Source organism: Hippocampus guttulatus, chromosome 20 (genome assembly GCF_054856545.1).
Source record: "Hippocampus guttulatus isolate MCC_2025c chromosome 20, RoL_Hgut_1.0, whole genome shotgun sequence".
In the NCBI taxonomy this organism is placed as follows: domain Eukaryota; kingdom Metazoa; phylum Chordata; class Actinopteri; order Syngnathiformes; family Syngnathidae; genus Hippocampus; species Hippocampus guttulatus.
Window position 1 is genome coordinate 10,053,443 of NC_141280.1, and position 27,395 is coordinate 10,080,837.

At 46.7% G+C, this 27,395-nt stretch overlaps 1 protein-coding gene across 3 annotated transcripts; it reads right to left on the reverse strand.

The window, feature by feature from the left end:
• Positions 1-291: 291 nt before the first annotated feature.
• On the reverse strand, positions 292-27,355 carry myt1la (myelin transcription factor 1-like, a). 3 transcript variants are annotated; one of them, XM_086100025.1, is made up of 22 exons: positions 27,287-27,355; positions 22,792-22,869; positions 22,667-22,721; positions 21,838-21,871; positions 21,251-21,313; positions 16,999-17,375; positions 16,157-16,811; positions 14,886-15,319; positions 14,676-14,810; positions 13,662-13,752; positions 10,227-10,340; positions 9,757-9,977; positions 8,553-8,848; positions 8,093-8,323; positions 7,523-7,650; positions 7,378-7,446; positions 6,722-6,784; positions 6,574-6,657; positions 5,239-5,460; positions 4,884-5,157; positions 4,364-4,507; positions 292-3,553 (listed from the first exon to the last, which is right to left on the reverse strand). In XM_086100025.1, exons 3-22 carry the CDS (start codon positions 22,719-22,721, stop codon positions 3,413-3,415), a joined length of 3,831 nt encoding a protein of 1,276 aa, XP_085956151.1. In that variant the 5' UTR covers positions 22,792-22,869; positions 27,287-27,355; the 3' UTR covers positions 292-3,412. The 3 variants fall into 3 exon arrangements, with proteins under 3 accessions (XP_085956151.1, XP_085956152.1, XP_085956149.1); XM_086100026.1 differs by lacking the exon at positions 27,287-27,355 and having other exon boundaries at positions 4,884-4,987; positions 5,066-5,157; positions 22,667-22,798; XM_086100023.1 differs by lacking the exon at positions 27,287-27,355 and having other exon boundaries at positions 22,667-22,798.
• Positions 27,356-27,395: the final 40 nt, after the last annotated feature.

Below are 27,395 nucleotides of genomic sequence, written 5' to 3' on the forward strand. Positions count from 1 at the left end.
TACTTATGGAAGTCCAAAGAGGCCAAAAATAAAAGAATAATTGATATATAAAATATTAATTCAATTTGTCATGAATTATATATTTAAGTATTTATTTTATTTCGATGTTTTTTAAAAAATATTTCAAGATGCATTCAGTATTTAAACATTTGGCTCTATGCTTCTTTTCGTCTAACACATAAACATACATTGATATCAAATTTGAAATTATAACCCAAGTTATGCTTATGAAATAAACGATTTAATTGAATGTGATAGGTGTGAGCACCCTTTTCAACTAAGAGGTGACAATCAAAATTGCAACACAAGATTTATTCCGAAGAGCAAAAGATGCCAAACACCATCATGAATAAAAGAACCCAAAAAACAAACAAAAAAAACCCCCTTCACCTTTGAAATGAACATAGCATGTATGAACTCATGAGCTCGACACGCAGCAGAAAAGATCAAAAGAACTCATGCCATGTGCATAAAAAGTCACCAAATCCTCCAAGTGACAATAATACAACAACAAAACAGGAGCATTGCATTCAATTAAAAAAATATTTTGAATGCACTCCCGCAAAGAAAATCAGCGTTACACAAATATTTATAATATGCATTTCTTCATGGTCGGTAGTTTGTACTGTACATGTGATGAACATCAAGTCTGGCATCTGTCTTTGAATTGTGCTTTCATCTCCCGGTCTTGAAGAACTTGAATGAGTCAACACATGCTGCAGCTCGTCAGCGGGAAGCTGAAGGCCGCACCGTCACATGACGTCACTCGCTCACGCCAGGACAACAAAATCCGTCTTTTTTTGTTTTTTTGTTGTCAGGTTGCTGCTTGGTGTCCTCTTCAAGGCTGATTATCAGACAGCCACTAGTTTGAAAAGCCGCTTGAGCGTTTCTTCCATCTCCGTGACATCCGGCTTAAGGTCCATGTACTCGTATGCTCTTTCTCTTCACAAGTAAGACAACTCAGTGTGCTAGTCAAACGCTTGTGTGACATCTCTGCACACGAGGGGGATCATTTTGGATTACTAGACCAACTATATGTTACTGTGATGCAAAACCACTAGTGGGCATTTTGGTGCTACTCGTAGAGTCCAGGAGGCTACGAGTGCATGCCCACTAGTTGGGCCAAGTAGTTTACTTGATCAGGTTAAATTGGATACTAGTAAGCCAATGGTGGCGCTAGAAATGGAGAAAATATTAGTCAGCCACAATTGCTCTACTAGTGTTTTGACTTGATTTACTAGAGAGAACAAAGAGCATACTAGTGCATGGACCTGTGCTGGATATGAAAATATTGGTAGAAATAGCTTTTCAATCCCTAGTAGGTCATAACACAAAATCACAGGCTCCCGCTGAAGGTTGACACAGGAGCCACAACTTCATAGTTTTCCTTTTCCACCACTGAAGAAACAAGATTTCATCTTTTACACACGTTAAAATAATCTCAACAATATTCTCTGAAATCCTCGGGATTCCTTGCAAAATGACATAACAATGCAAAAAACAGTCAAAAGTATATGAAAAACGAGGTGGTGATTGTTATATAAAAAAAGTACATTTGTTGTCTTTGAACGCTTAATTTCATTTGAAATACAGTACAGCGATGCCTTGAGATACAAGTGGACCGACTTTTGCATTTTTTTGAGGTACGAGCCAGCATTCAGCAATAAATGGAACCTAAACTGTGGAGCAAGACATGTAGAAAGACAAAATAACACTACACAGACAGATTCTTTATCATCTGCATAGAATGACTAATTCAGCGCCACACTGATGAGCTGAGAAGTCTCACTGAGCACTATATCCATTTGTCTTAGAGTGCCCCCATGTGGCCAATTCGGACACAGCAGAAGGAGCGGCATTTAATAGATGCAGTGTGTCAAAAAGTATTTAAATCTTCTCAATTGTATTTACTCGTGTCAATACTGTACGGAAATTTTCCAAAGTACAATGTTATGGACTGCTATTGTCTTGTTGAAAATTCACATGACAACAATCTTTGTTGTTTTTGGAGGAGGAGGATGGAAGAGATTCATGGTATTCCTTTCAATGACAAAAAAAAAAAAGATTTGAGTTGGATTGTTTCGAATTGGCCCGGTGGATGACTGGTTAGCGTGTCGGCCTCACAATGCAGAGGTGCAGGGTTCGATCCTGACTCTGACCTTCCTGTCTGGAGTTTGCATGTTACCCCAGGCCTGCGTGGATTTTCTCCGGGTAATCCGGTTTTCTCCCACATTCCAAAAACATGCATGGCAGGCTGATTGAACACTCGAAATTGTCCCTAAATGCGAGTGTGAGTGCGGATGGTTGTTCGTCTGTGTGCCCTGCGATTGGCTGGCAACCGGTTCAGAGTGGCCCCCACCTACTGCCTGAAGACAGCTGGAATAGGCTCCAGGACGCCCCGCGACCTTTGTGAGGATAAGCGAATCAGAAAATGTATGGATGGATGTTTCGAGTACTGAGTGTGGTCCAGGAACAAATCAAACTTGCATCTCAAGACACCACTGTAGTCGTTCGCTCGTGTAGGGACTCCGTGAATAATTCCGACCACCAGCCAATTCCACTAGCACACATCAATCCGACGTCTGCTTTTGGATGCACAAGTAAGCACTGTTTTTTTTTCTTCTTTTTTATTTTTTTTTTGCTTGGCGTGTTCAGACGGGCCCCAATAAAGTGCATGCATGTCAGGAAAAAGTCTGCTGAGTGGACGATGAGTGCAAATGTACAACGAGGTGTGTGTATGTGTGTGAGACCCTGTAAATCCAGCCAGCTGCCTCCAGCTTCCACGTCCCCCATCGACACGCACACGCAACACATCAAAAGATGGAGGAAAAGAAAAAAGGCGTCGCTGTGTGTTTGTAGTAAAAGTGGATACAAAACCGGTAAAAACATCAATCAGTGATCAATGGTTGTTGAATTCATAGGAAATTGCATATACCTAAACTTTTTTTTTTTTTTAATATAGATTGCATCTGAATAAATCATGCCAATATTGCTGTCCTACCAGCTCGTCCAGGCGGCTCATGAACCAATCAATCGATCAATCGATCAATCAACCAGTGGCAGATTGTCTCCTACACTAGTTCACGTGGATATTTCCGTGTGATGGCGTTTGAACTCTCCCCCTCTTGCTTTGATTGCGCTTCACGTTGACCATCTATGAATCAATCAATCATTCAATAAATAGATAAATACATTAGCAGCTGTATGTCACATTATATCAGGTCGTATGAAAATGTACAAAAGTCGGATGTTGGATCCAAATCAAGCGAGGTGATTAAAAAAAAAAATCACTAAAAAGTGGTGACAGCGTGAACGTGACGGCAGCTTACAGCAGCAGCAAAACAAACCTATTAAAAAAAAAAAAAAAAAACCTGCTTTGTTTGCTTGCTTGCTTGTGTTGTTGTGGGCGGGGCTACACGTGGATGCCCTGCACGGCCTGTCGGATGTTCTCCAGCAGCGCCTTGTTCTCCGGGCTCTGATACTGGTCCTGGTGGGTGTACATGTCCGTCAGAGTGCTCACGTACGTGTCAAAGTTCTGCTCATTCATCGGCTCCTGGCGGGAGAGCAGAAATATTGCCATCACTGAACCCCGACTGAGAAGGTTGGGAAACGCACCTTCCCACATGGTTAACAAGCGTGGCAGGTTAATGGAACACTCTAAATCAGGGACGCCCACCTTTTTTTGATCAAAGATCTACTTTTCGATCAACCAACCTCCCGCGATCGACCCGTTACCGCATACACTTACACACGCATGCCCTGATAAGCAAGAGGCATAACGGTCCGTAAGATGAACGAAACAGAAACACACAGACACAAAAATGTTGGGTTTTTTTTCCCTCCCCTCTACAACTCTCGCGAGCTACCAGTCGATCGCAATCGACGTATTGGGCACCCCTGCTCTAAATTGTCCCGTACTCTGAATGTGAATATGATGGTTGTTCGTCTCTGTGTGCCCTGCGATTGGCTGGCAACCGGTTCAGGGTGTCCCCCGCCCACTGCCCGAAGACAGTTCGGCTAGACTCCAGCACCCCCCGCGACCTTTGTGAGGATAAAGCGGATCGGAAAATGGATGGATGGATGGCTGTGGCGGCGCCCTCTACAGGGGGAGAAATCGAGTAGCACGCCCGACAGACGGCGCTGCGTCAACAAACCATGGCCGGCAGTTTAAGGGGGGGATTTACAGGCGCAATTTAATTTAATTTGTGCACTTAGATGATTCAATTAGTCCCCGTCGTCTGTAACACATCAGAACGCACAGCTAAATGTGACGAGATGGCTGACGCACTGAAGGAACCTTCAAAATGAAGGTGTTGGGCAACGCAGCACAGGATGAAGGTACTGGTCGGGTTGGCGTGGATACCATGTGCGGCAGCTGGATGTTGGCCAGGCTGTTGATGAGCGAATGGCTGAGGTTGGCCAGCTCGTGCAGCAGCGAATCGTTCTGTTGCTCCATCGCTTTGTTCTCCTCCTCCATGGACCTCAGGCTGGTCTCCATCGTGGTGATCTAGCGCAGGGACACCTTTACATCTCAAGTGGGCCTCACCACAAGATTGCTGCCTTAACCCTTTCATGCACCAATAATGATAACCTGGAACATGACAACCTGTCCACTGTCGTAACCGCTGTCCCTGAAAGGGTTAAGAAGCTACCGATGGGGACTTTTCCAACATTTTAAGTGCAAATAATTCCAAGTACATTCTGAATATATTGACATGCATTGATTTTCATCTCACTGTTAATTACCACGCAATCTGAAATGTCACAGAACAGAGCTCTCAATCAGCAAACCAATCAATCTGTCGATCGATTGGTCAGTTCACAAAGGCACATTTTCGTACCAATACTTTTGCCCTGAAGTGAAACACGTCTGCCTGTCTTACTTGCGTCCTCAGCTTAATCATATCCGACTCCACTTGATTGTTGGACTCGTTGATATCTTTGATTTCTTCATCCAGCTGTTTGATTTCCTCGTCGTTTTCGATGCCTGAACAAGAAAAGCAAACAAGCACCGCAATCCTGTTCATTTTTTGCTGGCATTTGCATTTTGCCGCTGGACTGTCACCTTTGCTGGCTCTCTGCTTGATTGTCAGCATCTCCGCACCGCTCATCCTGGCCTTCTTCATGGCCGAGGAGGCCCGGGGACAACCGGAGAGACTGGAGCAAAACACAGGCATCATTCCCGCCGGTTGCCGCGGTGACGGGATGCAAATGCTCCACACATCGGGGATGGCTCACCTCCGGTGGGTCAGGAAGCTTCCGCTGACGTGGCCCGAGCCGTCGCAGCCCGGCGTGGGACACGTCATGCCGTCCGTCTTGCCCGACTTCCAGGCCAACTGGGTGCCGTTCACGTAGCTGTCCTTCTGCCGTTTGGCCGCTAGGGGGCAGCCTGACGCACTGCGGTGGGAGGCGTACTTGCCTGTCACGTGACCTTGCCCGTCACAGCCTGGCACTGGACACCTGAGATGGGAACACACACGTCGGCCTCATACGGTGCAGCGAGTAGGTTGTTTGATACCAAAGTGGGTGGACATCATGCTCTGGGGGATAACCAGATCGACTTCATATTTGCTCTGAATAGGGTTTAGGCCAAGGGTGTCAAACCCATTTTCACCGCGGGCCACATTTTAGTTACCATTTCCCTTGGTTATGCCCATTATGACTGAAATCATATGAAGAAGTCAAGAATAACAGTTTATTCACCAAATGTTTAAGTTACTGTAATGAGGTGTTTGGCAGCAAGAAAATGTTAACAATGTCTCTCTTATTTATTACATTTGAGAATTTGACATTTTGGGACATATTTTAGCAAGCATCATGGAAGTTGCCATGTTTCATTTGCTTTTGCGGGCCACATAAAATGAGGCGGCGGGCCAGATCTGGCCCCCGGGCCTTGACTTTGACACCTGTGGTTTAGACCTTCTTGATGTTGCAGCATGAAATTTGTGAATTTTTGCGAAAAGCTGTTGCCATGGCAATGCGCCGTTCGCCAAAAGAACACTGCTTTTGAGGGGCTAAATATGCACAAAAGCTCATGAAACTGTAAACACATCAGGCCTGGCAACAATATATATTTTTAATTAGGTTATTGTGCCATTTTTTATGAAAAATGGCTCAATAACGCCCAATGCAAATTTTCACTGAAGCAGCCCTTGTTGTACGTGTCACCAAGATCGCCAACATTTGGAGGATAACAGACATTTCAATCAGACCTTCCAAAAGTTGCAGGCATATTTGACAGCCCAAGACCAAGAAAAATTCAACAGGAAATCCGACATTTACTTTCACATTTGCCTCATTTTAGACCGTTTATAGGGCTCATATTTTATCAAACTAGTTTTTATTTTGATGTTCTTCATTTTCCAAAAATTCGCTATGCCTACGAGTCCAGGGCTGCGAGGGACGTCTTTCTCTGCTCGCAGCTCTAGTTGAGTTTGTCTTTTTAAATTAAATTATTTAACCAAATGGAAAACATTAATTGATTCATGCTCACTAATATCAACCAAATTGCACATGATTGATGTTCGTCCAAATGTTCTATGATGGCGATTGGTTGAAAATGAAGAAGCTTACTTGATGGGCTCCTGCTCGTCTTTGTCTTCTTTGCTGTGGAGGATTTTGATGCCGCTCTTCTTGGCGCGTGGACAACCGGAGAGGCTGAAGGGCGGAAGAGGAAGCGTTGACGATCCTGCCAAGACTTTCATGGTGCAACTTGCGTTACCTCCTGTGGGACGCGTAGTTTCCCGTGATGTGTCCCGATCCGTCACAACCGGGCGTGGGACACCTGAGGGACACGACACTTTGTGGTTATCGTTTCCGGTGGCACGCAATCGCTGAGCGAAAGAACCCCATGATGGGTGGACCACGACTGCATTTTCTAGTTTCACGGAGGGCCAGCAAAATCTGTGACTGGACTTTGCTGAAAATTGAGTGGGGACTACACTTGACTGATTGGAGTTTTGCCACAACAATTTGACACTGTTTGAAAGTCGGTTATTTGAGACTTATGATGTACAAAAATGCCACTAAAACATGATATGAATGATTTAACACACATTTTAATAAAGACATGATTTTGTTTTAAAATTGTATTATTTCCAACCAATACCATCATTATTTAATGAGATGAGGGACAGATGCAAAATTTATTTGAACGACGCAATTTGAGGAACGCAGTCTTAACTGAATCAAGCGATTGGTGGACCGGATAAAAGAAGGGCGCGGGTCGTATGTGACCCCCAGATCCGAGTTTGCCCACCCTCTTTTTTTTTTTCTTCTTTCTTCTTCTATCCACAATCTTGCTGCTGTAGACTGTAAATTTCCCCATTGTGGGACAAATAAAGGATATCTTAGTCTTAGTCTCCCTCAGATGCTCACCTGAGCTCTTGCGCGTTGGAGGCCATCATTCCTCTGAGGTTCTTGTCGGCTAGCTGGCAACTGGACAGCCTGCGTGAGACGAGCACACGAGCGTCACCTCCAAACAAACGCCAAGCACCCCTTGTCAAGGGATTTGCGTTCTTACGTGAGGCTCTCCTTTTTGGGCTCTTTGCAGGGCGAGTACTTGTGATGTTTAGGGCTGGGCACGGCGCTGGCCTCGGCCGGGTAGTGCTGTTCGTCCAGCAGCTCGTGAAAGGCGTCCAGCTCATCGCTCTAGTGGGACCACCGCAAACAAAATCAGGAAGGGGAGGGAGCGAGACCAATGAGATGGATGCCCTTTTGCTCTGTTAATGTACGAATGAAATAAATAAAATAAAATGGTGCCCTGCGATTGGCTGGTAACCGGTTCAGGGTGTCCCCCGCCTACTGCCCAAAGATGGCTGGGATAGGCTCCAGCACCCCCCGCAACCCTTGTGAGGATAAGCGGATCGGAAAATGGATGGATGGATGGGTGGCAGTGGGTACTAGTTAGCCCCAAGGATGACATGAGTAGCCCACGGGTCTGTTCTAAAAAAGCTCATCGCGATATTTTTGCTCATGCTTGTCATGCTATCAGAATTTCAGATTAGCCCGGGGCCTCCATCCGTCCATCTCACTTGGTTTTTCGTGGATGAAGAAGGGACGTGAAAACCGTGGTGTCATCTGTTGCGTTCACCTCCTTGTGCTGGTGCTCGTCCACGCGTTTGATCTTGGTGTAGTCCAGCGGGAGGTCCCAGCAGTCGGTCTGGCTGAGCTGGTAGCGGTGGCTGTTGAGGAGGGCCTGGCGCTGGGGGGACATGGGCTGCAGCGGCGTCAGCACCGTGCCGCTGCCCTCCGGCCCGCCAGGTTGCCCGCCAGCGTCCACGCCGCCGTCGCCGTCCTCCTCGTCCAGGTCACCCGCTGTGCTCTGATGCAAACGCACGAGGGAAAGGAGCAGATAATCGACGCGCATGCAGACAAATAATGGACTGGTCGCCAGTCTGGTGCTATGACCACTCACATTGCCACCTATGGACAATTTAGAGACGTGGCTGAAGATAACATACTGCAGCATGTCATTTGTCGTCTCCATGTTACCAAAGGCAGCGTGCGGGTCTAATATGCAAATGAGCTCGTTGTGGCCCCACCCCCTCTACCTGCATAATCATGCCGTGCGTTTTTCCTCCCATGGCGTGCGGGAGCTCTCGACACCTGGTGGACAGGTTGAGGATGGCGGTGGCAGCCATGTGCGCCGCCTCCATGTCATGCGTGTAGTCGAAGCTGCTTTTGCTGCAGGTGCTGCTGGCGCTGCTGCCGCCGCCGCCGCCCAGGTCGCCGGCCGGGTCGCCAGCGCCGCCCCCACCGCAGCTCAGGCTGCTGCTGCTGCTGCTGCTAGGAGCGTAGCTGCTGGTGGTGCTGCTAGTCGGGCTGGATGTCTTGCTGTAACGCTTGGCTACATGCGACAAGATGAGGACACGGAAGGGTGAACGATTTGTCAGAACAAAATGTCTTGAATGATTAAAAATCTTTGGAATATTTTCAATCAGTCGTATTTTTTCCAAGAAAAAAAATCCGTACACTTCCAAGAAAAATGTATATATTTTCGAGAAAGAAGTCGCAACTTTAGGCACATTTCTTACTCTCCTCAATAATTTCATGCAAATACACATTGAATAGTACATGACAGCCAAACGTGGAGCATTCATCAGCATTCAAGTGATTTTTAGCATGAGGACCGCGAAGCCTCCGCAGCGACAAAAAAGAGGAGAGGTGGCGTGTCGTGAGAGGTGATGGCGAACATCGTGACGGAGGACCGACGCCTAACTGTGAATCACGGAATTGCCAATAATGGCGGGCAGCCAAACAGCAAAGTGGGCTCGCCTCCGTTATCTCAATCCCGCTTCATGCTCGCTCCGTCTGCACCTCCACCATCCATCCGTTTTGGCGCTTTAAAGCGGCCATGGCTGCAGACTTTCCAAAGAGAAGCAGCATTTTCGGGTCGGAGGTAAAGCTACTGCACGTTGCAATTATTAACTGGTGATGCAAACAAAGACACTCTAGTTTTTCTACAGTTGTTCAATGGCAATTCATGCCAGACTCCAAAGTGTACCACAGTGCCACAGTGCTTTAGAGCGCCTCATTGTTGGCAGCGAGTACGCGCACGGCACGGGGAAGAATGCCGAAGAGCAGGGTCGGAGGAATTGTTTCTTTTTTAAAAAGTACAACTTGATAACTAGCTCGTGGACCGGGTCTTCGGGCTAGCGTGGCAGCCTTAGAGCGCCTCGTTGTCAGCCACAGGTGAGCACATGTTACAAAAAGAAGGTGCAAGAGCGGCCCTTGAGATGACTTTGTGTAACTCACCATCATATGCCTTGGGGGAGGTATCCCGGCTGTGGTGGGATTTGCCCAGCGCGCCCCTCTTGCCGTAGCCCCCGTGCTGGCCGTCGTACCCGCTATAGTCGTAGCTGGTCTTGGAGTACTTCTCCAGCTCCTTGGCAAGGTTGGAGCGCGGCGTGCTGGTGGGCACGTTGTTCTTGTAGCCATACTGAGGAATCTCCAGCTGCTTCACGAAGCACATGGGCCTGACAAGACAGCAGACGCTTTGCATTTAGCCGAACCCATGTTGAGTCCAGCAGAACCTCGGTTTTTGTTTGCCCCGGTTTTCCTACAACTCAGTTTTTGGCAGTTTTCTGTCATCACGTTTTCCTCACCCATTTTTCAAACATCCACTTGTACAGAGAAAAGTGTCAATGTATTTCTCTAAATCGCTGCACGTTCACCAGAAGGATTTTGGAAATTGTGTAAAAATCGTTAAAGGAAGTGGGTGGTACCTGAGGACGCGGTCGGACGTCTGATTGGACTTGCTGCTGCCGCTGTCCATCACGTGACTCTTCTCATGTACCTTCGCCATCTTCTCAGCCGCCGCGATGGGACAACCCGACAGACTTGGGAGTGGGAAAGGGGTGGGTGGTGGAGGTTCACATGGTTAGTTAGCAAACACCCACACACATATGTACAGTTGATGGGAAGGTTAACTGAAGGGAACATGAAGTCCACGTGACATGCGCTGTATCTCCATTTTTGCGTGTGTGAGGTGCCTGCCCAAACAATCAGTGTGAAATTAACCCCTTCAGGCACAGCGGTTACTAAAGTGGACAGCTCTTCAAATGATGCTTTCTCTTATATTAATTAATCTTTGTCACAGTTGTGCATCAACCACTACAATGGACCCTCATGTGTGTTGCCATCCACTGCCATAAAGTTGTTTTTTTTTTCATGCCTACAGACTACTAAAAAGGCACCTGATGTAGGTTATCATTATTTGAGCACGAAAGGGTTAAATGAGCAAATCAATCTTTTATATCTACAGTATATGTTTGAATCTATTTCGAAAAATTTGTCCGTGAGCGAACCCTTACCCCCTTTTGACCAGACGTGGGAAAAAAAGAGCTTGTCTTGTCAAGCAGAATATGTTCATATCTATTGACTTTATGTCACACCTTAAACTTAGAAACCAGCAAAAACAAGAGGCGGGCTCTGAATGTGTGAGACAGAATCGGCACCCAAACCTAAGTGAGTTCGAGCAGAGTGTGACAAATGGATGTGAAGTGTGCTGCCTTTCTTTGAAAATCTAGAAAATATGTAAGACAGCATGAACATGATTAAGAGCCCATTACTGACCCAAGGTCAGTTTTAGACAATGATGAAAGACCTTGGTGTGTTCCTGGTATTCTGTTGCCACAGCAGCAGTCCCGTGCAACCCACAAAATGCTCCCTCAGAACAAGCGTGACTTCACACAAGACTCCAAAACAGAAGAAACACCCCAACCCACGCTTTTATTTTGGGTTTTGGCTTCAACATTCTAAAAACGAAAAAGCATTCGAAGCCTTGAATACACACATTTTAATCAGAAAAATAGTGTTAATCATAGGCGCTATATCACTTGTTTTGAAGCAAATTTTTTTAATGGTATTGTCGCAAATCCCAATTTGGAAGTGCACACCTTCAATGTAGTACCACATTTCTTTTCATAATTGTTATTTCAGTTGTTAATAGTTTAAATTAGCAGTTCCCAAACTACGGCCCGCGGGCCGAATGTGGCCAACCTCCGCATTTTGCCCGGCCCCCTGAACAATACCAGAGATGCATTTTTTTTTTGTTTTTTCAAGTCTGGCCACGTGCTTGAGACTTGTACATGCATGGAACGTAACATTCGATTCCACCCTTCTGCAGTCTGTGCCCTATCCGAAACCCCTCCCTCAAAAGAAAAAATAAATAAAATTTGCAATGCACCCCGTCAAATAAAAAAAATGGACTAATGGCGAAAAGATTACGTAAGAGAAAAAAATGATTGGTTATTATTAATTTCATAAATTATGCCTGTCAAGAGCCCAGAAAGGGTTAATATCTGGTTATGTGTGGCGTTTTGGAAAACAATAAATGTTGACGTCTAGACACCTCCTGCGATCGTCACACAAATTGAAGGAAAAAGTTATTTTGGCCCTACCAGAAAAAAGTTGGGGGACCCGTTGTTTAAAGGTTTAGAATTACTGTAAAATTAATGCTCATCTCCATCCTCTGGGTCATTTTGCATTATGCTGTACGTTAGCATTAAGCTAGCAGATTTTGTTGAATGAAATTATATAGTGTGGTGAAATGGTTTTACTGTATCGTGAAGGTCAACTGGGAGTGACATAAAAAGCTCGAAGCAAGCACGCACGACCTTTTATTCGGAGAGCTGCGTGAGAGGAACATGTTGAAGTGTGTTTTAACGAGTTTAAAAGTGTTTTAAGTGTGTGCACATCTGCAAATTGACTGAATTTTGTGCCCACAAAGAAGGTTTGAATGCAGGCCGGCGAGCGGGAAAAGCGTGCGACACATCAGCTGCCGCTGCTCTGTGGGCGTTTCCATGGTGACGGCCAGACATGAAAGCCCGTGCGGAGCTGCAGTGGATGGCTAACAGATGCTAAGCTAGCTAGTGCTGCTTTGTCTACACGCTCCCAGTGGGGCTGTGCCACATAACACTGCCAATATCTGGCAACACGCTCCTCTAACGGGGCTGTGCAGCTTTTCTTCGCTGAGCGACGACACAATTTCAATGACTTTATTAATGATACGAGAATTTACAAAAACGTCTGGTGCCCTCTTTACCGTCCTCTGACCATCCACGTATTGTCTGTTTCACACCTCCTCGGATCACCTCACAGCATTGTAGAACTAATAGGAAGCTGGGCTTAATAAAGATCAACGCTGAACGATCACACTGGGCATTCGTAGGAATGTTTTGTTTTGCCATGTTTAATGTATTTAGTTACAAATGCAGGAGAAATGATTGACGGATTGAATTTTCACGTCAGAGGCAGTAGTGGCTTTTATTGATCAATGGACCTTCATTGTGTGTGGGGTGGCGGTGATACTGTATCAGGTGTCAAAAAACAGAAAGGGGGTGGGGGGGGGCGTCTGTGTTTGTTTGCAGGGGAGGGGCAACGATCGTGAGCACCCCTCACACAGGATGTGATGGCATCAGCGGAAGACACACGCACTGATGGAAAGAGGCAGGAGAAAAGAGGAACGTTAAGAAGCGGATCTTCAGTCCTTGCCAGGAGCCGAACCTGCTGCGGACTCCATGCTTGAGAATGCCACGTTTTCAGCTTTTGCTTGTCTTTGTTTCACTTTTTGTAATCATTATGCTATAGCCGGGCGGCCCGGTAGTCCAGTGGTTAGCACGTCGGCTTCACAGTGCAGAGGTACCGGGTTCGATTCCTGCTCCGGCCTCCCTGTGTGGAGTTTGCATGTTCTCCCCGGGCGTGCGTGGGTTTTCTCCGGGTACTCCGGTTTCCTCCCACATTCCAAAAACATGCGTGGCAGGCTGATTGAACACTCTAAATTGTCCCTAGGTGTGAGTGTGAGCGTGGATGGTTATTCGTCTCTGTGTGCCCTGCGATTGGATGGCAACCGATTCAGGGTGTCCCCCGCCTACTGCCCGGAGACAGCTGGGATAGGCTCCAGCACCCCCCCGCGACCCTAGTGAGGATCAAGCGGTTCGGAAGATGAATGAATGAATGAATGCTATAGCCGGTGAAATGTGACAAAGTCATTCATTGACTAAATGGACGCATGTCAACCCTTTGGGATTTTGAGAAAAGGTACCAAAGGTTTCAACCCACAACACACCTACATAGCCCCCACATAAGCGCCCCACTTAGCGCTCACTTCAGCGCCCGCTTTAGCGTCTGCTTAGCGCTGACTGACTGACAAGACTCACCTGCGGTGCGAGTTCCTGTTGCTATTGACATGACCCCTTCCGGAGCAGCCGGGGGTCGGGCACTTTAAAACATTCTCATACATGGCAAGGACTTGACAGGAGAAGGTGAGAGAGACAACGAGGGTTAGGAGCAGACAGGAAAGTTATCAGGAAACTCCCGTCGCCAAAGGCCGAGCATGCGCTAGTAGCATCCAGCAAAGAACAAAGGTAACGTGCACATTCGGTTTTCTTGCTACACAGGCAAACGCATGCAATCATTGGGAAAGAATCATCAGGCGTGAGTGAATGTGAACCAAGGCTGGACGGACAGTAAGGCAAGGGGCATCGCATCTTCAGCAATGAATGACTCTGCGGTCACTTTCATTTCACGACAGCCAAACGCGAAAGCAGATGTCACGAATGTGATGAGGAGGGAGGAAAACGATGACAGGGATGTAAAAACATGTCAGAGGCAAAATAAAGAGAAGAAAAAAAGCAGACTTACGGCAACAAAAATTCGTATCAAGTATTAAGTGTATCCATTCTGTGCTGTTTACCAGATTCGGTTGTATTGCAACAATTATCTTGCCAAGTTAGCCCAAATATACATCCTTGAGCCACACACGATGTGAGAAACCTGTGGTCAGTTTTAACCCTTTCAGGGACAGCAGTTACTACAGTGGACAGCTTATCATGTTATCAGGTTACATTATTGGTGCATGAAAGGGTTAAAGAAAAAAAATGTTACTATCAAAAAAAAAAAAAAAGACTTACAGTGCAACATGCAGAATGGATGATAAATATGAAGGTGGCACATGGTTTGCGTTGCTTCCGACAAGTCATCTGAAAGTCTCATTCATCTTAATTGGTTCAATGATTTTATAGTGAGGCCAAAAAAATGGATCTGTTTTGGTAACAAGCAGAGTATCCATGAATTATCATAGCGAAGCTAATGCTAATGAACACATTTGGTCACGCCGAGTCAGATGACTTGTTTGCGGAGAATCAAGTGCGTTGTGGCGTGTCGAGACTTACTCTCAGGGGGGACGCGGTCTTTGTGAGGACAGCCGGACAGGCTGCGGTGGTGCGGGTACAGACCCGTCACGTGACCCGTGCCGTCGCAGCCCGGCGTCGGGCACTTGCTTTCCTTCTTCTCCCCCCGTGAAGACTCTGAACAAGTGCAACGGGATTGGAATCACAAGTCCACCCAATTTGGTTCTCGGTGTGTGCGTGCGTGCGTGTTACCTTTGGGGTAGTAGGCCCTCTTCAGTGCGTCGTGGTGCATCCTGGACTTGCGCTCCTCGCCCGCAGCCGTCCTGTGCTCCCCGTGTCCGCGGTGGTGATGGTGATGGTGGTGATGACGATGGTGGCGGTGGTCCCGTCTGGGGTGCTTGTGCTCCGGGACCAGGCGGTCCCTCATGACTTTGGCGCGTTTCGACTCCAGCGCGATGGCTTTCTCCAGCAGCGAGAGGTTCCCCTTGGCCATGTCGAAGGTGTCGTCGGACCGCTCTGAGGCCACCGACGTGGTGTCCTCGTCGCACTCCTGACCGCAGCCGGCGGGGTAACCGCGCGACGCCGGGCTCAGCTGCTCCTCCAGCTTCAGCAGGTTCACCATGTCGGAGAAGCTGCGCTCAGGTGGGCCGCCGTCGTCCTGACAACCCGGCTGGCAGGCGTCGTACCTGAGAGGAACGGAGAAAGTAGGAACAAGAAATAAATGACATGTTTCAAGATAATTGTGAAAAGGTGCAAAGACTGAGAACATAGAGTGAAATTCCTCTACAACGAAACCTACATGGGTGAAAATACCCCCTAGTGTGAAAAAATCTTCATGCATTAACACCATTCCCACTCTCCTGTCCCCCATACAACGAAAATAAACCCTGTTGCGTTATACAAAATCTTTTTCTGTGCTCTTGCCTCGCGACGAGATTCACTACAACAAAGTCTAATCCAACAGCGACCTCTACTGCTTCATTTGGAAACGGCAACGGCAACCACCACACTGGTTTACACATGCGCAGTAGTTCAGAAAGTATTTGTTATTGTTAGTTTCAGACGCAGCAAGAACGTTGCATTGCTAAAATGGCTACAAAACGGACCTTTGGATGTCAAGCAGCTAAGATAAGAAGAGCTCTGACATTGGAAGAGAGGGTAAAGTAATCAAAATGAAAGATGGAGGAAACAAAATAAAAGACATTATCCAAGAAATTGATGTAAGTGAAAGTGAATGCTGACCGTAAATTTTCTTCTTTTTCGTGAAATTTCTTTGCAAAATTTACGAATTTAAATTTAAAGAGTACTGTACACATATGTTTGTGTGTGTGTGTGTGTGTTTACATCTGATATCAAATTTGCTACAGTGAAAACCCCCTTGTTGTGAAAAATTTCTTGCTGCAAACATGATTTCGTTGTAGAGGAGTTTCACTGTCGCATGAAAATATTTTTTACCATTTCGGTTTTAGTGATTTCCTGATCTATCAAATCTCCCCGCGATGATCGCATGAGTGCCCGCATACCTGTTGAGGTGCGGCTCCCCCTGCTGGTCAGCGTGGTTATGCAGTTGGTGGTGGTGGTGGTGGTGGTGGTGCTGCGGGCGATCGGCCGGGTGCGTCTCGCTGAGTTTGCGGGCCAGGTCGAAGCACTGATTCCTCAGACACTCCAGACTACTTAGACACACTTCTTCCTCGCTTCCCTCGGCGTGGCCGCCGTTGCCGCCGAGGCCGGGCTGCCCGTTGAGGCCGATGTCGGGGAATCCGTCGTCGGGCAGCATGGCGCCATGTCCCTGCGCCAGCAGCTTGAGCGAGTCCACCGTCTCCCTGACCACGTCGCTGTCCAGGTCCACGCTGAAGTCGGCCTTCCTGTCGCCGCGCTCGCTGCCGTCTTCGTCCTCGTCGTCGTCCTCGCCGCCGCTGTTGGAGGAGTTGCTGTTCATCTCTGACTCTGTCAGGGCCTGATAGGCTGCATCTTCCGCGATCTTGCCCAGGTTGAGGAGAGACTTAGCCACTAGCTCGTCGTAGTTCTCAAACTCATCGCAGGGACCAGGACCGAGACCAGGACCGGAGGCAGGGCAAAGGCCAGAACCTGGACCGGAACCCGTGATGCAGCTGTGGTTGTTGTTATCATCCTTATGGAGCGGAATAAGCTTTGATTGTCCACTTGGTTGGTAGTCAACTGTCAGGAAGGGAAAAAGGAAAAAGTTTCCAGATGAAATGTGATGTGCTTCCCACAAAAGATGAGAAGTTTGTTTTGCTTTTTTTTTTCCTTCACTGTACGTAGGTGAACCAAAACCATGACAGTGAGCGATGACCAATCCATAGTTTGTCTATTAAGCATCAAAGAAGTCAAAACGGGAACTCACCCTGCTGATGACTGAGCTCCTCCATCTGGTCACATCCTGATGCCAGCGCGGCGGCATCCTCTTCAGGCTGGTCCTCTTCTTCCTCCTCCATGTCATCAGAGAACTCCTCCTCCTCTTCCTCCTCCTCTTCCTCTTCTTCCTCATCGGCCTTCTTGCCTCCTTCCTCATCCTCCTCCATGACTTCTCCTCGCTCCCTCTCCTCTAAGACGGCCTCGTTGTAGTTGGCATCTTCGTCTTCCAAGTTGTCCTCTAACTCATCGCCCTCCTCGTCGTCCTCGCCCAGGCAGGCGCCGCTGAAGGGTCTTCGCTTGACGGGCGGCTCCAGCGGCTGCTTTTCGAGCACCTTCCTCTTCTTGGCCAGCGGGCACCCGTACACGCTGAGGAGGCGACGGCGTCAAAGCATCAAAGTTTTTTGGGGAATACAAAGATATCATTTTCAAGTCACCTGACAACCTGACCCTTCTAAATAAAAGACTTATGGAAGATTTGATTTCGAAAATATGGGCCAAAGACTGCCACTAACTCCGTGGAAGACGCATTATGTTGCCTCAAGATTGAACGTTACAATGTGAAAATGATGTTGTCTGTTTCTCAGCTGGAATTACTTGACACATTTTGCAAAAATTGTTGCGACAGGGGTGGATAAAGTTGCAAAATAAATTATACAGCAAATGGCTAAGTTGGTCAAACCGACTGTGCTTTTGTAAACCGGACCCTCTCCCGTTTTCAGTCGAAGCAGAACACGTCAATTAGGGACCAACTTTCAGTGACAAGTGGCGGCTTGAGTTTTGCCCCCATGTAGGTGTTTTTTTTTTTTTTTTTTTTGCTTTGGCGTGCGAGCGTAAACTTGATGAACTCCACTCTTGACTTCACGCCAAGCAGCAATGTGGCAGATGCAGCAACACATGTGGATAGAAAAAAAAAAAAAGACTACTCAAAAGACACATTCTTTATCCTCTGCAAAGAACCACTAAGATTACTGCTGAGGAGGATCTCATCTATCTTACGCGGGCACGAGATGCCATTTCCATTCCTTTCAATGGGGAAGGAATGATTATTTGCGATATCGGGGCACCGGCATCCTTTTCAAAAAAGAAACGAAAACCAAGTCAAGTAATAATGACGCTGTTTCAAGCAAGGGCCCCTCATTTACACAAATCCCATAATAGTCATTAAGTGATGGCAAAACTCAGCTTTAATTGCTCCAAAACAGGCAGCGCAATTAAAGCCGACGCTAGTGTGGATTTGAGCAAATCAATTAGGCCATTTCCATACGAAAGAACTTCATTGCTGTTTGGGATGCAAATGCGGGAGGGCGGTACATGCTGCCGCTCTGCCTTTTAGCACATTAAAAACAGCTTTGCAAAGAAAATATTATTATCAATAATATTAATTATAAGAAGAAGAATAATGAGAAGAAGACTAATAAGAACGTCAATGTTTGATTCTCATCCTTGGTAAGGTGTTGTTGTTTACTGGACTGTTTATTGACCAAAAAAAAAAAAGGAAATGTAACCCCCGGGGTGACAAACAAGGAACTACTGTCGAAAATAAAATAATTATAATATGCTGTACATCTCGAGAAAGAGAATGAATAAGTGAGTCATAAATTGTGGCCTTATCCAGTAGTTTGTTTTTGTTCCGTTTGAAGTGGGTGTCCCTAATGAAGTGACCACTGAGTGTGGAAAAACATCTGGAAATTGGCATTTTCGTCTGCATGAACGCTCACAGAGACAAAGACATTGTAGCGTGTGTGTGTGCATGTGCGTACGTGCACGCAAGCATTTGTGTTGTGACCTTGGCCACCTCACTGTCTCCCGCCAATTAAAATTCCAGCAGTAATTAAAGCAGATCAGAAACAAGGGAACGCTGCAAGGGCGAGCGGCTGCACATGGTAATTAGGTGGCGTGTGTGTGCAGGCATGTGTGTGTGTGTCTGTGTGAGATGCTGATGGATTTCTCAAGCAATCTTGTGTGATTGATTCGCATGTACGGAATTGGATTACGCGTTGTGTTGAAGCGATGGCGTCATTAGCAGGTTGCTACGCAAGTACAGTTTGACTCTATTGATTCGGGGATGCTGAATGTTAATGTAGCATCCCGTATAGCTTGGGGCTGATAGCTTCTTCTCACAGACACACACACAGGCACACGGGCACACATGCACGCATGCTGCTCAGAGTAGTATTTAAAATCAATGTGGCAGCATTGCCAGCTCAGAGCATCGGCTCTGTTGCCAGGGTTACCTGTGATCCGCCGTACCTCCGGAAACGCACGCGAGGGGAACACCTGGCGCGTGCGAAAGCGTCATCGCTTTTATGAGTACGGACTCCTCGTTACGTTGAGGCTATCGTACGGAGTTGTAAGGACCAACTAGAGATTTTGCAACCTGTGTGGGCCCTCCATGTCGATTCTGAACTAATTTCATGTAGTCGCCGAGTGCTCCCCAAAAAATATGAATTAAAATGCCATTCATCTGTTCCAGCCCACCATTTTTTGTTGTGCATTTTTAGTGACAACAACTTGAAGTGGTTTTATAAAAAGTGTAATTACGGTGGTATTTGTGTGTTGAATATGCGCCTTCAAGGCGGCGTGACGTGTGAGTGTTAGGATGTGAATTGTGGCCCACAGCAGCTCCTTGCAGGTGTTCTCGTTTTGTCCCGTTCAATACACAGATGACAGTGCAGCGGCAACTGCAGCGTATCTGAAGCTCAAAATCTCAAACATCTCAAATTTCAGCAGGCAACGCAAAGTAAAAGATCCACCAAGTGACAGCCCGTAACTCAACAAAAATCACAGATAATGATATTCGGTGGGGGGACAGAATGATTCCATTGGAGGTATGCTGAGGCTAGACTTGACGAGATCGTCGCCCCCGGCAATGCCGGGGATCGACTCATCGCCATGGCAACCGTTGTGCGGCAAAAAAAAAAGGTGCGCGAGTGCGGGTTAGTAAGGCGGACGAACGAGACGCGAGGGTGTAAGCCAGGCGAGGGTGCGGATTGCGGGGCTCGCTGTTGCCATGGCAAGAGGGTGGCCGCATCCCTCCCGGTCGTCGTACTGCAGCATGCACACGGCCCTGTCGCCATGGCGACCGCCTCCGGAGTGCAGCGGAGGTAAAGCCGGGCAGATGCCAAAGGTACACAGACTGAGAGGCCGAGAGAGAGAGAGAGAGAGACTAAAGAGAGGGCGAGAGAAGGAAAAGAGGGAAGAGGAGAAAGGGAGCGAGTGAGCTCGAGAAAGAACGTGAGAAGGAGAGACTGTGAGAGAGAAACAGAAAGACTAAAGAGGGAAAGCGAGAGAAAGAGGAAAGTGAGAAAATGAAAGCGAAACAGAAAGGAGAGAGAGAGAGAGAAAAGTAGAAATAGTCATAGAGAGAAAAAGTGAGGAAAACAGAAAAGGAGCAAGTGTAAAGAGTGAAAGACAAACAAAAAGAGAGGGAAAGGAAGTGAAAGTGAGATGGAGTGAAAAAGAATCGAAACAGAGAGAGAGAGAAAATGATCGAGTGAGAGCGAGAACAAAATGGAAAGAAAGAAAGTGAGCCAAAAAATAAGGGAAAAAGTGAGAAAACGAAAGAAAGAAAGACTAGTCAGCGTAAAAAGGGGCAGAGAAAGACAAGGAGAAAGTGAAACAGTAAAAAGAGAAAAGGAGAAAGGGTGACAAAGAAAAAGTGAGGAGAAATAGAAACAGAGAGCGGGAAGAAGAAAGTGTGACAGAGAAAGCAAGAAAAAAGAAAGCCGAGCGCAAGAGCGGCTCAGCTCAAAAAGAGCAAAAGAGACAAAGAAGGACTCATGCGCGGAAGACAGTGAAAGAAACAAAAAAGGAGGGGGCGGTTGCAAAAAATAAAAATATAATAATAAAAATTGGAAAATCGCCATTTCAGTCACGTGATGAGCGTGATGTCCTCGTGGGGAGCGCGCAGTCGAGACGCGCCGGGTATTCTCTCGCCACTCGTGTGAGCTTTGCGCGCCCTCTGGGCATCTTCGCCGCATTCGCCAATCAAGTCTCGTCATCGTTCCGACGTGACGGAAGGCGGCTAAGGCGCTGCCGCGTTAAGTGCCGCGCACCATCTGCTGTTCCACATTAAAAGACGACTCGGCAAAATAAAAAGTTGTGCACTTGTGCCTCCATGTGACCTGCATCCCGCCGCCGCTCTGGTGACCATTCGTCATCATGCCCAAATTCTTATTAGGTCACCACATCAAACACACACACACACACACACACACGCATGTTCAGTAGGCAGGTCTTACCTGCGGTGTCTCGCGTACTTTCCGCTGACGTGACCGGAACCATCGCAGCCCGCCGTCGGACAGCTGACAAGACAGACGACGATAATAAGATAAGATAAGAAAACCTTTATTAGTCTCGCAATGGAGAAATTCCCAATTCACAGCAGCAAAGTTATGAAAGGAAGAAGTAGAACAACAAAATATAGGACGTCAAGAGAGTTTTTCCATATCATTATGAATACTAATATTCCCGATAATCCGCATGATTCTGCCCGTACAAGCGAATGAAGTGACAATTTGAAGAGCGCACATGTAGTGCGCTTGGTCTAAAAGTCTGAAATCGGGATGGGCGGGATGTCCGGCTGAGTACACGAACACGATGAGCTCATTTCTACGATTGCGCCTGAATGTGTGTGTGGAGATGAGTTGTCCCGCGAAGGCTCCTGCAGAACCGCAAGCGCATCATTTACATGATCGTGACTCACTGTTTGCTTCAAAGTGAGTGAGTGAGTGAGTATATGCGTGCGTTTCCAGTCAGAATGCATTCATATTTAGCACTTGATGACAACTACGCGCGCACGAAACAAAAAAAGCCAAGTTGGACATACCTGAAGAGTTCCTGCGTCACGGCCTCCACGACGGCTTCACACGACGACGACAACACGCAGACGGCAAAAAAAACAGTGAGCGGCGGCCTCGTCACGACAAGTTACCATGTCAACACGACGGACACAAAGTGCTCTCGACACGTGCGCCGAAGACGCCAGAGCTAAAAACAAGCACATGGGAGGTGGGAAGTGCAACTTGGAGAGGATGTCAAAAGGGAAACAGACGGAAAGGGGAAAACATGAGAAGGGAGAAAAAAAAATGGAGAAATAAAGCCTTCGAGGCGGTAAAATGGCAAAAATACGACTTGGGGGAAGCAAAGGAGAGAAGCAAGGTGTTACGGGGAATCCAAAAAAGGATAACAAGGCATGTGAAGGATGCACAGGAGAAAGAAGAAAGGAAGTGGAGAAATGACAAAGTCAAGGTTGGAGGTGGGCGAAAGAAGAAAAGAAGAAAGACGCAAACGGAATGTGAAACCAAAGAGGCAGAGAGAGAAAATGCTAAGGAGGAAAAAAAAGTATGGAGGAGAAAGGAGTAAGAGGACGTAAAAATGAGAAAGGAAAGAAAAGTTAGCGGGAAGGGAAGTCTGATCTTGGAGGACGTCAAGGGAAAAGGAATCAAACAAAGTCAAAAGGGGACAGGAGGAAGAAACAAAAAGGAGTTAAAAAAGTCACGGTGAGCTCGGCCTAATTTGCGCCGCACCATGTCAGAAAATGCAGTCGGGCAGCAAACTGGAAAAGTAATAAGCCGTTGAAAGGAGAAAAAAAGAGGAGGAGAGGAAAAAGAAAAATGGTGTTTCGAAAAGAGCAAAAATGTGGCAAAGGTTCCTACCACGCATTCCTTTGGATCTGGTTCGATGGCGTTTGTCCGCTGCATTTACCTCCATCTGGACAGGAAGTGACATCATCACACCGGACCGAAGACGGTGACGCCGACGAGGAGGCCGAAGAGCGTACCTGGCTGGATCGGCTCGAGCGCGGGCGCGCGGATGGCAAACGAGTTCAGATTCCCGCCTCCTCGAGCCTCCTCATCTTCTGCAAAACCACGGCAAGAGGTTGAAATGCTCGCAAGGTCAAAGGTCACGTGATCGCGTCAGCTGACCGAGAAGCGGGCACACGCGCAAGACTGCAGTGCAGCAGCATTTCGAATCCAAATGTAAATTTGGCTCCCCGCCGTTGAGGACGCGGGCGGGCTCGCCGAGTTCATCTGAGGCCGCCGCGCCGCGCCGCTCGCCCACATCAAATAGCCCCTCTCCCTCCCCCCCCCCCCCCCCCCCGCCCCTCCCAAACCCATCGAGAAGGAAGCCCTCACCCCATTGCTAAACTCTCCCACTCTGTGTCTGTGTGATGATGGAATGCGCGTTACAGAGTATGTGCAGGTCATGCACGGGTGATGTGGAGGGAAAAGCAGATACAGAAACGCAATGCACAAATAATGATAACCTGTAACCTGATAAGCTTGTCCACTGTAGTAACTGCTGTCCCTGAGAGGGTTCGGGGGAAAATAAATAAATAAATAAAGCACATAAAATTGTCTAAATACATAAATAGGATTTGACTTTTACCACATAAAATTGTGGGGAAAAAAATTACATTTATTCAATTTAACGTATATGGGAGATAAAAAGACAAGTTTAAGCACGCAAAAAAATTGAAAAAAATATTCATGTGCTTAAAATTGTGGGGGGGAAGAAAAAAACACAGAAAAAAAATTACACTGTACAATTGTGTATAAAATGAAAATATTTTTCTAAATGCCGGAAAAAGAGTAAGAGCCTATTAGTAAATGTAGACAAATGTGAAAAAAAAATTGAGTTCATATACTGTATAGGAACAACAATTAAAAGAATGAACATGTTTTAGAAGGTAAATGTGGGTGGGTGCCTTTTTGAAGTGTTTATAATGCGTAAAACAATATCTACATATTTTTTAAATGCATAAAATAGCAATATTTAAGAACAAAAATGTGGCAAAATGAGTAAGAACACAAATTTAAATGCCGAAAATGGGGGAAAACGTTTGTTTTAAGTGTTACAAAAATTGTGGAAAAAAAAAACGTTGGTGGTGTAAAAATATGAAAAAAAAAGTTTAAAAAAAAAAGAAAATATTTTTTATCTACAAAAAAAAGGAAGACAATAGTTGCTGGATGTCTTTTTTGGTGCATAAACTATGGGGAAAAATGCATTTTTGACTGCCTAAAAATGTGAATCTAAAATAAATTTGGAACACATCTATTTAAAAAAACAAATGTGACGACATGGCCATTTGCGATTGAACAAGACAAATTCAGTCGTGCAAAACGTGAGCAGATGTCGAAATTGCGCTCTTGCATCTGGCAAAGCTTTGGCTTGTGCGCATGGCGCGGTGTGAGAAGGTGTCTCTGACTGTTTAGTATTCCGACTGACACTCAGCCTGTCTGCTATAGTCTGATGCAGCGCTCCTATACCCGCACACTTGCACATACACTCTCCCCGTTCCACGCGCCCGCGCAACAAGGCGCACAATGGCGCAGACACACGGCTGTTGTTGTGCCTTGTGACGGCCGGCAGACGGGAAGGCAGCAAACAAACACGTGCGCCCGCTCGCCGCATCAATAATACAAAACCAACACGAGCAAACCGATTTCATACAGCGTGTGCTCGGCGCGTTACAGTAGAGACGCACGCGTGCACGATGATATATTTGTCTTTGTGTCTTGGAACACGGCCAATATTCACTCTCTACAAAGTAATACAACATTCGGGAGTCTAATCGAGTACTTAGAGACAAACAATCAACTGGTCGCCAGTCGGTGTCAAGGTCCAAGTAGCCAAATGTGCATTCCCGCTCCCATTTCTCGATCGTCGATGACAGTAACAGCTAACATGTAGCAGTCGTTGGTTGCATGCCTTCAGTGCAGTACCACATTGTGCCACAGCATGCTGGCTGGCAGCAACGAGCTCGACTGGAAACGACGCGGCGTAGTTCAAGGCGAGAAGAAACGGACGACCTTCAGCATCGCACGGTAGATTTACTTTTTGCGGCAGAAAAAAAAATCTGGTCGTACACATTGTTGCTCCGTGCGAGTAACGTAGCAGTTGTCTGATGTAGCGTCACAGCCGAGAGGCGGTCAATCGGCTCTTTTTCTCGATTATATGATGGGGGAGAAATGCCGACGTGTTTCCGCGCCTGAAACCCCAGCAGACTGTGTAGACATGACAAAACCAAAAAAGAGTATGTGTGGTGTGAGGAAACAAAACTCATGTATGCATGTAAAAAAAAAAAAAGCCATTGAGCAGGGATGGCAATGGCTAGTGATGAAAAAAGCGGAAAGGGGCGTGGCCTGGACGGGGTGACCAATCACAACAAGTAAGACATCATACACGTCCAATCGCAGGGCTGTTTACAATCGGAAGATGGAAAGACTGATCGGGAGAGCTCGTGAAAACTCGACGATAAGGTACCTGACCCCCCCTAAAATTTTCTCAACGGATTTAGACGATTCACAAAAATGATCAATTTAAGAAATAAAACGGCGGATTTCCGCGTATCCGCGGAAAATTGCCATCCCTGATTGAGGGTCAAACACAAGCCGTGCGTTGAGTCGGCGCCATTCATGGCGTGTTTCATAGTTGCATGCAGACCTCAGTTTCAGGGAGGGGGGGGGGGTGGCGGGGGGTGGCCTAATTCTATTATTACGAATATATTATTCATTAGGGAAAGTTTGAAACCACATTTTATCAGACCAATACTCAACTCTTGCAGATGCAGCGACACCAATAGCACAAGTAATTTTGATACATCAAATTGCTACTAAACTACTGACAGATCATTTTAACCCTTTCAGGGACAGCGGTCATTACACTGGACAGCTTATCATGTTATCATTATTGGTGCATGTCAGGGTTTAAAGAAAGACCATGATAGCATTTTCGCTCTAAACCGCATGCAATTATTGCCAATTTTCTATGACCTTTTTTTTCCATGTGTTGTGTGCAATGCAGTGACATCATCAACCTTATAAACACACAAATTATATTTGAATGGACATATGAGATGAGTGACATGAATACAGTTGAAAGGAGAAAAATGCTCTGTCAGCCATGCATGCTATTTAGTTCCAGATAATATAGTGGCCACAAGAGGGCACAGACTGGTATCGACCATCTTTACGAGTATTCGATACTTGGAAATAAGATTGGAATCGGCCTGATACCGATACCTGGCGTGGATGCCTGACCACCGCTAACATTATTATTTCCCTACAATGCGTGGCACGAGCGCAACAGGCAACTTGGCGGGCGGGCACGGCCGCCTTTGGGCCACCTGTGGGGATGCATCTGGTTGTACGGCTGTAAACAAACGATGACTTTGACGTCAAAATTGTCTTTTGGGTGCTGATGTTTTTGATAGTCACAAAAAGCTTTTGGATGGAAGTAACCCATGTACGATGGCTGATTACGAAAGAACAGAAAAACAAGAGTCTTGTTGTTCCTTTGGTAGGTTCGGTCGTTACATTGAGGCGCAAGACAATATTTTGTGGGTCTTGAAAGATCAGTCAAAATGCCGTAAAATTGCTGGCACGAAGCAAGTTCAAATGACCAAGTGATGCTTGGTTTGCGAATATGGTCACGTCGTTGCATGCTGACGCCAAAGTTGAGTCCAAGCGCATGGCGATGAGGAATAAAAGACAATTTATAGTTTAGAAAAGTCCTCTCTCTCAACTCTCTGCATTTACAAAAAAAAAAAACAAAAACGTCCAATGCGAAACTAATGCCAACAATTCTGCAGTCCGTCATTGACATACTTGAACGGACGGACAAACTAAATATGACCGTTGACAATTGACTCAAAGTGCCCGAGTTAAATCCTGTGATCGATACTCTTCAACACTGATGAGCAAAACACTGCAAGATTCCCCAAACTCAACAGCCACTTGATTAGGTACACCACACCACCCATGACGACAGCAACTCCGATTGACAGTGTCACGTTTCTAATATTGGGAACACCTCGTAAGAGCCTGAAAGTACTGTCGTGTGTGACGACAAACAAACAAACAAACAAACAAAAAAGTCTTGTTTGAACATATGCAAAAATCTGTGTGTCCCTAATGAAGTGTCCAGTGTCACAGCTGACATCTGGCATCTCCGTGTAAATACATTCATAATAATAACAATTCGACGCTTCTGATCTATGACTTGAAAATAATCAATGGCATTGAAAAGAGATAACGAGGGCAATATTTTTGCAGGTGCCGCATTGCACGCGCACGTCTAAAAGGGGGAAAAGTGGCGGCAAAGGAGGACGCCGAGTCGCCAACGTTGGCCCCCGCGCAGGCGGGCGCGTGCACGCCGGCCGACAACTGTCACCTCCGCACACGTGCGCGGGCGGAGGAAATGACAATGCGCGGAGGCGAGCAGGGAAGCGCGCGAGCGCGCGCGATGGGAAATGACGGAAAAGCAAAACATACCGCAAGAGACACGATGGCGACTCGTCGTCTTCTTCTTCTTCCTCCTCGGGAGTCGGAGCGGGTGCGCTCTTCCTCGGCGTCTCTCTCTCTTTTGTCGCGCGCTATCTGG

Bases quoted from the DNA above. Each gene is read 5' to 3' on its own strand.
- myt1la (XM_086100023.1), bottom strand. From the start codon at position 22,742: ATGATGTCACTTCCTGTCCAGATGGAGGTAAATGCAGCGGACAAACGC. The intron at 21,872-22,666 runs GTAGGAACCTTT...CGTCGTGTGAAG, and splicing joins CAGATCCAAAGGAATGCGTG to CCGTCGTGGAGGCCGTGACG. The intron at 10,341-13,661 runs GTGAGTCTTGTC...CCCACTCCCAAG, and splicing joins AACAGGAACTCGCACCGCAG to TCTGTCGGGTTGTCCCATCG.